The 13,145-nt window shown below is 39.4% G+C and overlaps 1 protein-coding gene across 1 annotated transcript in view; it reads right to left on the bottom strand.

Annotated features, from left to right (window-relative positions):
* The window catches only part of LOC126354983 (membrane-bound alkaline phosphatase-like), a 151,358-nt gene that overhangs the window by 26,493 nt on the left and 111,720 nt on the right, over positions 1-13,145 (bottom strand). Inside the window, exons 7-8 of the mRNA XM_050005069.1 lie at positions 11,485-11,616; positions 1,825-2,016 (exon numbers count right to left, since the gene is read on the bottom strand). Coding sequence (XP_049861026.1) covers positions 1,825-2,016; positions 11,485-11,616 — 324 coding nt within the window. The remainder of the gene's footprint in view (positions 1-1,824; positions 2,017-11,484; positions 11,617-13,145) is intronic.

The following is a 13,145-nucleotide window of genomic DNA, read 5'->3' as shown; positions in this document are numbered from 1 at the left end:
AAGTCAGTACCAAGACTATCTGTGCACCGTTCAATCTTTCGACCAACTTTGTTGTATGGTAGTGAAAGCTGGGTGGATTCAGGTTATCAACAAGGTTGAGGTTACGGATATGAAAGTAACTAGGATGATTGCAGGTACTAGTAGATGGGAACAATGGCAGGAGGGTGTCAACAATGAGGAAATCAAAGAAAAACTGGGAATGAACTCTATAGATGTAGCAGTCAGGATGAACAGGCTTAGATGGTGGGGTCATGTTACACGCATGGGAGAAGCAAGGTTACCCAAGAGGCTGATGGGTTCAGCAGTAGAGGGTACGAGGAGTCGGGGCAGACCAAGGAGAAGGTACCTGGATTCGGTTAAGAATGATTTTGAAATAATAGGTTTAACATCAGAAGAGGCACCAATGTTAGCACTGAATAGGGAATCATGTAGGAACTTCATAAGGGGGCTATGCTCCACACTGAACGCTGAAAGGCATAATCAGTCTTAAATGATGATGATGATGATAATGACTTGACATGCAATGACCGCGTGCGTTGTCTTGTAGCGAATGGTACGTCATCCAGTAACTCTAGCAGTGCTCTGACGAGAAAATTCCATTGATGCCTGTCATTTAATGGTATAGGTAGCAGATATGCCTCAGTTAAAGCGTAACTATTAACATCAGCCCACACATTCAAGTAGAACCGCAACTAATGACGGAGGAAACGTAGCATGTGTATCAACGTGATACAAAACAAACGAATTATGAATGTTGAAGATCCCATCATACCTGAACGTAGCTTCATGTAGAAGCAGCGCAGAGGACGGAGTCGTTGATGCCTTTGAAACTGTTCCAGGTACCATTGCAAATACTGTGCTCTTAGTGGATAACCATCTGTTCCCAGAGTGAGAACATCCTGATTCCTTTCAGATTATGCGCACTTGCACGACTGCTGAGAGCAATTAAAACATAATTTTGACATTGGAGAATTTTTTTTTGTTTCTCCGTGTAACCTACCACTGCCTGTCGGTATAAATTATTTTCTCCCCGTAGACCTGGAAAAGCCTAATCTGGACGTAGGATTACTGTTGTCTGATGCGTTCCCACATTTCTCCAAAGACTAAAATGATTGATTAAGGTAGACTTCTCCCAGCTTCTCCATTCTTCTGCAAACTGTTCATGTCAGTACCTTGCAATCATGACATTTTTTAGTGAGATTCCAGTAATATATAATAATTCAATTGTTAGGAAGTATTTTCTAAAATTAAAGTGTAACATGTAGTCTCATAGGGAAGCGAAACATGGATGATAAACAGTTCAGAGAAGAGGAGAACAGTACATTTCATATGAGGTGCTATCGGAGGAAGCTGACTAATGAATAATGATATCAGATAACGGAAATGAAGGTACTGAATCAAATTTGAGAAGAAAGAATTTTATGGCACAATTTGATTGGACACATCCTGAGACATTAATGAGTCACACTGGATAACTGGGTTAAGTGTTTAGGAGGGAGATGGGGATACTAATTGTAGAGGGGGGCCAAAGCTTGAATAGAGTAAGCAGGTTCAGAGGGATGTAGTTTGCCGTAGCCATGCTAAGAGGAAGAAGTTTGCACAAGGCAGATTAGTGTGGATAGCTGCATTCGGCTAGTTTTCGGATTGGAGACCAAAACGACAACACAAACAAAACTCTGTAGGTACTAAACTTTAAAATGACATTGAAACTGCTACTTCAGTCACTGATGTAAGAAAGTTGGAAACATGTGAGAGAAACCGATAGACATAATTAGGAAGGTACATGTGAGTGCTTATGGGCGTGGGCAGTGACGGAAGCCTTACCGAGGATGTCGTTGCCACGTGCAGGGTATCCGCTGATGCTCATCGTGTGGGCGTGGTCGGCCGTCACCACGATGAGCGTGTCGGCCTCGTTGGTCATGTCAACCGCCACTTGGACCGCCTCGGACATCTCGATGGTCTCGTCCAGCGCCTTGTGTACCCAGTTATTGTGGTGCCCCATGTCGATACGCGCACCTGCGGACAATCACAGCTAGCATAGCGTCGCGTGTCTCTCTATCACATTTTCAGCAGAGAACTGCTGTAGATAGCCAGAGGCAACAAGAAGAAATGTCTGAAAAGTGTCCTCCGCAGACCTAAAATAATCGTCATCACATTGCCCAGTGGATAAAGAATATAAGAACTTCAAGCATACTTAAGAAAAGCTAAGGAAGAGCTAACGTCTCTTGGACTTTATTCCATCATTTACCAACATAGGAAGTGTTGAAGAATATACACGCTGCGTTTTATCAAGTCTTTCAAATAGGAAAAAGACACTGTTACTGATTTTCTTTTTGATCGCTTCAGGCAATCTGGTTCCCAATATGTGAGTTTCTCGAAGAGCTATAACAGTTTTTTGACTTGAATGTATAACTATTTGATGTTCGCTGCGTGCGTGTGCGTGTGTGTGTGTATGTATGTGTGTGTGTGTGTGTGTGTGTGTGTGTGTGTGTGTGTGTTTGTGGATGCGTGAGACAGAGAACTTTAGATTTTAATTGTTTTGGTACCCAATTAAGTCATCAATTTGTTTCCACGTTCTTTTATCGACATTCTGCGCACTGTATAACTCATTAGAAGTGATGTGTCCATATCATTGCACAAAACGATTAAAGGATGAGGGAATATTATTATTATTATTATTTCCTTTCTCAGACGGTATGTCTGGTTAAAAATGGAAAGTGACGAGGACCTTGATCAAGCGTGTCTTTCTTTTAACCATACGGTATATGTTACGTTGCATTTAGGAACTTTCGGGTAATTGAGCATGTATCAATAATTACAGATTTATGTATATAAGTTTGGATGTAGCTGTATTGCGTTGATGTACTGGTGGATATTGTGTGGTATGACTTCTTTAGTTGATAGTACAATTGGTATAATGTCAACTTTTCCAGGTGCCACATGTCCTCGACTTCCTCAGCCAGTTGGATGTATTTTTCAATGTTTTCTCCTGTTTTCTTCTGTCTATTTGTTGTACAGGGTATGGATATTTCGATTAGTTGTGTTAATTTCTTCTTTTTACTGGATAGTATGATGTCAGGTTTGTTATGTGGTGTTGTTTTATCTGTTATAATGGTTCTGTTCCAATATAATTTGTATTCATCATTCTCCAGTACATTTTGTGGTGCATACTTGTATGTGGAAACGTGTTGTTTTATTACTTTATGTTGTATGGCAAGTTGTTGATGTATTATTTTTGCTACATTGTCATGTCTTCTACGGTATTCTGTATTTGCCAGCATTGTACATCCGCTTGTTATGTGATCTACTGTTTCTGTATCTGTTTGCAAAGTCTGCATTTATCTGTTGGGGTATTGGGACCGTTAATAATATGCTTGCTGTAATATCTGGTGATTATTGTTTGATCCTGTATTGCAATCATGAATCCTTCCCTCTCACTGTATATATTGCCTTTTGTTAGCCATGTATTGGATGGGTCTTGATCGATGTACGACTGTGTTAGATGATACGGGTGCTTGCCATGTAGTGTTTTCTTTTTCCAATTTAATTTCTTTGTATCTGTTGAGGTTATGTGATCTAAAGGGTTGTAGAAGTGATTATGAAATTGCAGTGGTATAGCCGATGTATTTATATGAGTGATTGCTTCGTGTATTTTGCTAGTTTCTGCTCGTTCTAGAAAGAATTTTCTTAAATTGTCTACCTGTCCTTAATTTGGGTTTTTTATGTCGACAAATCCCCTTCCTCCTTCCTTTCTGCTTAATGTTAATCTTTCTGTTGCTGAATGAATGTGATGTATTCTATATTTGTGGCATTGTGATCGTGTAAGTGTACTGAGTGCTTCTAGGTCTGTGTTACTCCATTTTACTACTCCAAATGTGTAGGTCAATATTGGTATAGCATAAGTATTTATAGCTTTTGTCTTGTTTCTTGCTGTCAGTTCTGTTTTCAGTATTTTTGTTAGTCTTTGTCTATATTTTATTCTAGTCCTTCTTTAATATTTGTATTATATATTCCTATATTTTGTCTGTGTCTTATATATCTATAGGCATCTGTTTCTTCCATCGCTTCTATGCAGTCGCTGTGGTTATCCAATATGTAATCCTCTTGTTTAGTATGTTTTCCTTGACTATGATATTTTTCTTACATTTGTCTGTTCCAAAAGCCATATTTATATCATTGCTGAATACTTATGTTATCTTCAGTAATTAGTTGAGTTGTTGCTGCCAGTAGTTTTAGATCATCCATGTATAGCAAATGTGTGATTTTGTGTTGGTATGTTCCAGTAATGTATTCCATAATTTGTATTATTTAGGATGTTGGATAGTGGGTTCAGAGCAAGGCAGAACCAGAAAGGACTTAATGAGTCTCCTTGGTATATTCCACTCTTAATCTGTATTGGCTGTGATGTGATATTATTTGAATTTGTTTGGATACTAAGTGAGGTTTTCCAGTTTTTCATTACTATGTTTAGGAACTGTATCAATTTAGGATTTACTTTGTATATTTCCAATATGACTAGTAACCATGAATGGGGTACTCTATCAAAAGCTTTTTGGTAATCAATGTATGTGTAGTGTAGCGACTTTTGTTTAGTTGTAGCTTGATATGTCACCTCGGCATCTATTATCAGTTACTCTTTACATCCTCGTGCTCCTTTGCAACAGCCTTTTTGTTCTTCATTTATAATTTTGTTCGGTGTTGTGTGTGTCATTAATTTCTGTGTAATGACTGAAGTTAATATTTTGTATATTGTTGGTAGGCATGTTATGAGGCGATATTTTGCTGGGTTTGCTGTGTCTGCTTGATCTTTAGGTTTCAGATAAGTTATTCCATGTGTAATAAGTGTATAAGGCAATGTTTATTGGTCTGGAATGTAACTGTTAAATAATTTAGTTACATGTGAATGTGTTGAGGTGAACTTCTTTATCCAGAAATTTGCTGTTTTATCTTTTCCAGGGGCTTTCCAGTTGTGAGCAGAATTAATTGCTTGGGTGACTTCATATGGCAAAATTATCACTTCAGACATTTGTGGTATTATCTTGCATGTTTCTGTTTGTATCCACCGTGTATGCCTGTTATGCTGTACAAGGTTTGACCATATGTTGCTCCAGAGGTGTTCCATGCCTTTTATGTTTGGTGGATAGTCTATTTTAATGTGTGTGTTGTCTATTGTCTGGTAAAATTTCTTTTGGTTTGTGTTGAATGTTTGGTTTTGTTTCCTTCTATTTTCATTTTTTTTTTGTACCTTCTAAGTCTTTTAGGCTATGCTTGTAATATCTGCTTCTTTTCATCTAATTGCTCTATCGCTTCTTGTTGTGAGACTTTACCTAACCTTTTTCGTTTTTTGTCTGATATTTCATTTCTTATAAATTGTGTTATCTGTCCGATATCTTTTCTCAGTTTTTGTATTCTGATCTGTAGCCTGTGTTGCCATGCTGGTTTCCTGGGTTACTTCTGTGTGTTGGTTGGTTCTGATCTCTGCCTAGTGTGTATATTTAGTGTAGTGAGTGCTCCTATATAAACCAATAGTTGTAACTCTTCCATAATTCTATTTTCATTTATTTTATTGTGTATGGTTGATAGTTGTTGTTGTTGTTAAGACTTGTTGGTTATTTGGTGGTCTATGCAAGAATGGTCTAATGTCTGTATTTGTGTCATTGTATTCTATATATGTCAGCTGAAATTTTTCTTCTATATCTTACACGTGTGTCACTTCGTGTTCTATTTGTGCTTGTTCTGGTGGCTGTCTTAAGATTTCATTTTCCTCTGACTGTTTAGTTGATACGTGTTGTCCTTTGTTTGTTTGCTCTGGGATGTTTGAGTCCATTACTGTAATTTCGTCTTCTTGCAATTGCGCATGATTTTGTTCCACTATTTGTTGTACGTGTTGTTTGATGTTTTCTAATTCTGACTGAGATATCCTGTTATTTCTTATTATTACATGGGTCTGATCAGCTAGTCGTTGCTCTGTTAAAAAATTTAATTCTGGGTATCTGGTAATATATGTTGTGTATACTTGTTATCTGTATCCAGTTGTCTTGGTTCCTAAGTTTGTTGCTTGGTAATAACAGAACATAAGATGTCGGTTAACTTCATCTGAAAATCTCATCCTCTGTCTTTGCTTTCCTTCTAGAGTGGTTGCAGGAAGCATATCCTGCAAAACACCTCAATTGGGATTTCAATCATTTTCTGTGTGGCTAGCAGTGTCCTTACCATTGTGGACGGGCTCAGGGTTCAAGCGTCGTCCCCGACCATGACAGCGCTTGTCCGAGGCTTGATTAGTTCTGTCCTGAACCAACTAATCACACTAGAAGGGGGGTTAGCCCTATTAGTGGTTTGTTCTTTTCGTCACCTTTTACGACTGGCAGAACATGCCGGAGGCCTATTCTTTTCCTGGGCCTCCACGGGTTTTATTTTTATTATCATTACTTCCATTAAAATTATTATCATTATTATTGTTATCATCGTTTAGTATAATGTCTTGTGGCTATCTGTCATTTGAGACAACGAGACTTCATTTCAGTGGAAGAAATACGACTTTTCCAACTAGAAGCAGGTGATGGAAGCTAACTATTTTTCTAATACTACAATTCGTTATCATACATTAAGAAGTAACGACAATTCAAACATTACAAATGATTAAGTCGGGGATTTTAAATGTCGACAGGATCAAGAAATGCTCTGAATTTCAGACATAGGCATATTTTTCTGCTGGGCATTCAAACGAAATATAATACCACCAAGAAATATGCTAACTGGAGTTTGTTCACATGACACATATTTAGAAGTTTCTGGACATATCGACTTCCGAAAATTCAAACTGTAATACATTCTATTTGTGGAACTCCTCAACTCGAAGGTGATGAGGTACTGCTGTCAAGAGAATAATGATCATTATTTAGCCGCAAGTAATCGTCCTTAGATTGTTTGTAGATTATTCTGTCATTTTCAGTCTTGGAAATCCATCAGATGAAATTCAGTCCTAAATTTAATTAGCCAAGTATGGGTAGGATTCGAAACATGATGAAAACTGTGAGATTATCCACATCGGTAATGAAATGAATCCGTTAAACGACGGTTACATGATAAATTGCAGAAATCTAAAGGTTGTCTCTGCGACGAAATATCTATAGATTACACTTACCAACAGCTTAAATTGCAATAATGTTATGAGTTTTATTGGCATAAGAGTCAGAGGAAGCAACAAATCCATCAAAGAGACTGGCAACAATATGTTTTTCTGTTCTCTGCATGAATATTGCTGAATGATATGGGATACGTATCAGATGGCATTGACAGAGGACGTCCAAAAAGTTCAAAGAAGGACAGCTCATTCTTTACTACTGCAAAACAGAGGAAAGGGTGTCATGGATTTGATATGGATGTTGAGGTAGCAGTTATTAGAACAAAGGTGTTTAGCGTTGTGATGAGATATTTTTATGATATTTCAATCAGCAACTTTCTCTTGCGAATGCGAATACTGTATATTCTGTAGACGCCTACCTTTTAGGTAGGCGTCAACAGAATACGGAGATACGATCGCAACAGTCACAGCACGCACGAAAAGATGAAGTGTTCATTTGTCCTGTGCGTTGTCCGGAAGGGGAACGGTACATAAACAGTATGCTAATGGTTCTTTGAACCCTCTTCCAGGCACATAAGTGTGGATTCCAGAGTAGTCACGTGGATGTGGATGTGGATTTGGGTGAGAATCAAATATGGTAAACGTTAATGAAACCGCCAAAATGCAAGGACAGACACCTAACTGGAAATGGAGGAAAAACGTCCTACGAACACGTGTCCGGAACCCCATGGTTGCCACGGCAGATCACACTGACGAAAGATAGTTCCTCTGGTTACTTATCGTGTGTTTCTTTTGTGTTGCAGGCTATGTGATTGACGCAACGTACTGTAAGCAGCAGAATGGCACGGTATTCATGTCGGGAATAAGACAAGATGGTGTTTCTGTACAGCGAAGCAGATGGAAACGGCCGAGAGGCAGCACCGCTATGCCAAAACAAGTACCCTCACAGACACCGACCACATCACACAACATATCAAGCCCTTTTCTGGCGTTTCCGACACCATGGATGCTTTCAGACAGATGAACATAAAGGGAGGCAGCGGATTGTGTATACACCAGATTTGGAGTACCGGGCTCTACAAGGTATCGTGAGAAACCCTAGTATAATCTGCAAATATGTGGCCCGCCAACATAGTGTAAGCCAAAGTACGATCGTCTGTATCCTGCATGACAATCGCTACTTTTCCTATCACCATGGAGGTCACTTTGAACTTTGCTCTGGGAAGATTTGTTGCCGTTACATTCACACCACATTTTTCCGAACACATGTTCGTAGGATCTCCACTCAGGAAACCGACCCTGCGGTTTTTCCGTTATTTTAATGTTCACCCTGTACTTAGCTGTACGTGGTATAACGGAATAGCATTAATTTCCATGCAAGTACAGTGCTGTCGAAATCTTACAATAAAATAATTGTACTTTACCCGCTGTAAAACAATTTTAACACAAAGATTGTCTTTTTCTTTTACAGCGGGAAAAGCACAATTATTTTACTGTTCTGTAATTAGTAAATCAAATAATTTATGCGTGGTCTGAGCTAATTCTTAAATTGATATTATTTATTATTAGGCAATGCACAAATTCTGTCTTAGAACGAAAGAAGCCATTAGGCCTTAGAAACGCAATGCTTATGTCCTTTTCGTTCTGTTTGATGAGTTCTTTTTCTACGAAGGAAAAGGCGTCGTATATGGACCCTGCACTTAGCGTAGTGATAGGGTTAAGGTAATAGGTGGTCTTGTCGCGTTTCATTTAGGAGAACACCTTTTATGTGGAAAAATGTTTACCGCAGACAGATTAAGCAGTGGACAATGATCAACCAGTAGTAATAGTGGGATGTTGTGTTTAGGTGAAATCCGCAAGATTTTTAATTTGGTATTATTGGATGAAATACGCTTATTAAAACTTCAGCACTGAGAACTTTCGTCAGGTAAATATTTACCTTGTTTGCAAGACTTACAAGGCTAAATTATGATGTGACGAAGATTGCACCAGCTTGCTTCAAGCTGATATAACAAGGGAAGACACTACGACACCTTTCGTCTGTCATTTTACTCAGTGACATGAAGAGTTTGCAGAAGTGTTTCTGGCATCACATTTACAACTGCATTGTGCGACTGATACGGCCAACTACAGACTGTTTTTTTGTTATCCTCGTAATAGAAGAGCTACACTTAATTCAATGTGTACTGTGAGCAAGTGTGTTTTTCGGTCAGTACAGAGAAGTCTATATCTAAAGTTTGTTACTGTTTAATTTGAAGTGCCTGTTCAGTTTACTTAATCCCAATATTAAAAGTGGTCATTGCTATATGTAACAAAAACAACAACAATAACTTCGTTGTTATAGTCCTGTTTAATGAGGCAAAATATTACACATTTCTGATGGGTCGCTTTGTTGCCATATCTGAGTAAAATTTGTTTGCATTAAATACAGATTCCTCATATCGTTCGCTTAAAGTTTCCAGAGTCAGTTCTCTCCATTGAAATGACGACTGTTGACTTTAAAGGTCCCTTGAAAAGTTATAACATAATGAAAGGAGGGAAAAAAGAGAAAAGCAAACGACACACCACAATGGAATTATAAGAATGGGTCGGAAATCGGTAAAGGTTTTGTATTGATACAGACAAAAAATAAATAAAAATTTCAGAAAAATAGGATGATTCATTCAAGAGAAAGAGATTCAGGAACTGAACAAGTCAGTAATGGGCTGGTGTACCTCTGGCTCTTAGGGTAACAGTTATTCGACTTTCGATTGATTGACAGAGTTGCTGGATGCCCTCCTGAGAAATTCTGTGGCAGCTTCAGTCCAATTGGTGTGTCAGATCGTCAAAATTCTAGATGGTTAGACAGTACTGCCCATAATACTCCAGACATTCTCTGTTGGTGAGAGATCCGTTGTCCTTGGTGGCAAAGGTGGGTTTCAGAAACACTAAGAAGAGTAATAGAAACGTCGCCAACTTAACTCCCCCATCCGTCTCCAATGATGACATCGTCGACGGGACGTTAAACACTAATCTTATATTGCACTTTCCATTTGTTCACCCACGTCACTTTTCAGGAAAGCAATACAACACACTCCTTCGACCCCCTCACCAAGCTCACGAGAGTTCCATACTACTGAACATAGCTCGGGCGTCATCCAGCAAACTGTACGTGCAATTTACACGGTTCTATCCCATTCCGTCTTTTACGAGCGCGATTAAGCGAACATGGAGTTGGGTGGTCTTTCAATGCTTCGTTTGTATAGTAGAGTACGCCCTACTACTTGCTGTAACGGATTGCCACTCACAATAGATAGGTGTCTTTTACTCTAGCTTTAATTTGTGTACAAAATAGAAGCAAATAACCAGTTTCATTCACTTAAATTTGCAAGCACATAGCCATAAACCACTTCAAACTAACAGTACGTAGTTTCTGAAGTAAAGATGCTTTCAAATACTAGCGTTTATCGTGAGTGTATGGAACATGCGACAAACCCATTTCCACATCATGTTTCAGTATATAATATACACTCTGTCCCAGCTATCTTGTTCACCCAAAATATCTTTGGAACAATAACAGCTATTGGAAAACGACTTTCACCGGTATCAATGTAGGGCTGGGGCCCATGAATGTACATATTTGGAAACATTGTAAAACAAAAGCATATGTGTTTTTTAACACAAACTTATGTTTTTTTAATGGACTTCCTATATTTTTTTTCAGCAATCCATAGCATGACAAAGCACATACACAATGGCGTTGATTGCATCGCAATATTCCGATTACATCCCGAGATATTGAGACGCGAAGTTGACGCTTGAAACACCCGACATGCGCTGCTAGCGCACGTCCTGATGCTCAGGCTTCAACCCCATACTGCCCGTAGTCGCGATGTGATTGACATGTGCAATCACACCTTCATACTTATCAAGAGGGACATTTACTTGTCAATCACATCGCGAATACGGGCAGCATGGGGTTCACGCCTGAGCCTCAGGACGTGCGCTAGCAGCGCATGTCGGGTGTTTCAAGCGTCAACTTCGAGTCTCAATATCTCCGGATGTAAGGGGAATATTGGGATGCAATCAACGCCATTGTGTATGTGCTTTGTCATGCTATGGATTCCTGAAGAAAAAATATAGGAGGTCCATTTAAAAAAACATAAGTTTGTGTTAAAAAAACACATATGCTTTCGTTTTGGAATGTTTCCAAATATGTACATTCATGGGCCCCAGCCCTACATTGATACCGGTGAAAGTTGTTTTCCAATAGCTGTTATTGTTCCACAGATATTTTGGATAGACAAGATAGCTGGGACACCCTGTATATGCACTTGGATGGTTCGCCGGTTGAGAGTACGGGGAACGTCTGTAATGCGGAATTTTAACTACAGACGTGGAAAAATAGACAGAGATACAACCTTCAACGAATAAGAAATATCCGTTGGGCTCCTTCTGCAAAATTTCTATGGCCGTCCTCGTCATGCTCACGAGCCTCGGCTGTGTTTCCGGGGCCTCCAGGTGGTACTCCATATGGCTGTCTGCAAAGAGGCCTGTAACATTAGATGAAACTAGCGTTAGCAATCAGTTCATTGGCAAGATGAGTGGTACAATGACATTTAGGCACATTAGTAATTTTAAGCCATAGTTCATGTGCACACTTGACATTAGGAACAGTCGGTAATTGCTAATGACTCAAAGTGGTCACAGAAAAATGTATCAACAAATCTCCGAAAACGTAGTGCAAGACGGTCATGTTTAAAGATGCGACGCCTGTCTGGAGGTGTGTCGTTTCGGTGCTGCGGAGCATCTGAGCTACCGGATGGTTCTAGTAACAGTCACCTACATGTAGAAGTCCATTGTCGGCTGTAACTAACGTATGCCAGCGCAGCGAAACATAGTAGATATTCCAATGCATTAATGTGAAACTTATTTACGCTGGAAAAAATTAGATCCAGTTTTCGCCGTCAGGTCAAACCGAGCGCTGTGAGTGCAATAAATTCGTGTAGAAGAGATTCGATAAATTGTGGATTGGGAACACGATCGGTTCAGGAAAGATGAAAGAAGTGAGAAAGGCATAAAGTTGACTTCATTGTTAATGGCCGCTTACACAGTTTGTTCGATATCAGAACAAGAGACGTCGACAAGATGATGTACAGCACCAGTTTTGCACCTGGCGGCCAGAATTGGAACTAAAGTTTTTGTCCAGCTTTAATCTGTTCCTCATTAATGCATTAGCACACCTCCCAAGTTTTGCTCCCTAATGACAATAACAGCTCGCACTGAACATCTTGAGCAACTCGACTGTAATTATAACTACCCCACACTTAGATTTGAGTTAGGTATCCTTATTACTTACACAAGCTGTTCGTCATTTCACCATGCGAGAACGTCATTTTACATGCGAGGACGGCACATGATGAGCACTTGGTACGTCGTGCAGACCGGTATAATGCCAATTTATTAAGATTGTACCCGTGTATGAAAATTTGCCATTTGAGTGCTTTCAGATTAACGATAGTGAATGATTTGCTAACGATGATGGATGGGCGTTCCACATATTGTTAAGAAATATATTAAGAGCATCACAACCCTATAGCATAGCTACAATATAGCAGGTCAGCAAGTGGAAGCAGTTTTATTACATAAATTATCTGAGAGAAGGCATTAAGAGTGATTTAAAATGGAATGGCCATATAAAATTAATCGTCGCTAAAGCAGATGCCACACTCAGATTCATTGGAATAATCCTAAGGAATTGCAGTCCGAAAACAAAGGAAGTGGGTTACAGTACACTTGTTCGCCCACTGCTTGAATACTGCTCACCGCTATGGTATCCGTACCAGATAAGGTTGATCGAAGAGATAGAGAAGATCCAACGGAGAGCAGCGTGCTTCTTTACAGGATTATTTAGAAAACGCGAAAGCGTTACGGAGATGATTGATAAACTCCAGTGGAAGATTGTGCAAGACAGACGCTCAGTAGCTCGGTACGGGCTTTTGTTGAAGTTACGAAGTTTCGAGAACATATCTTCACCGAGGAGTCAAGCTGTATATTGCTCCCTCCTACGCATATCTCGCGA

Source organism: Schistocerca gregaria, chromosome 3 (assembly GCF_023897955.1).
Source record: "Schistocerca gregaria isolate iqSchGreg1 chromosome 3, iqSchGreg1.2, whole genome shotgun sequence".
Classification (NCBI taxonomy): domain Eukaryota; kingdom Metazoa; phylum Arthropoda; class Insecta; order Orthoptera; family Acrididae; genus Schistocerca; species Schistocerca gregaria.
Note: the sequence above shows the minus strand (reverse complement) of the source record. Positions and strands in the feature narration are given on the sequence as shown.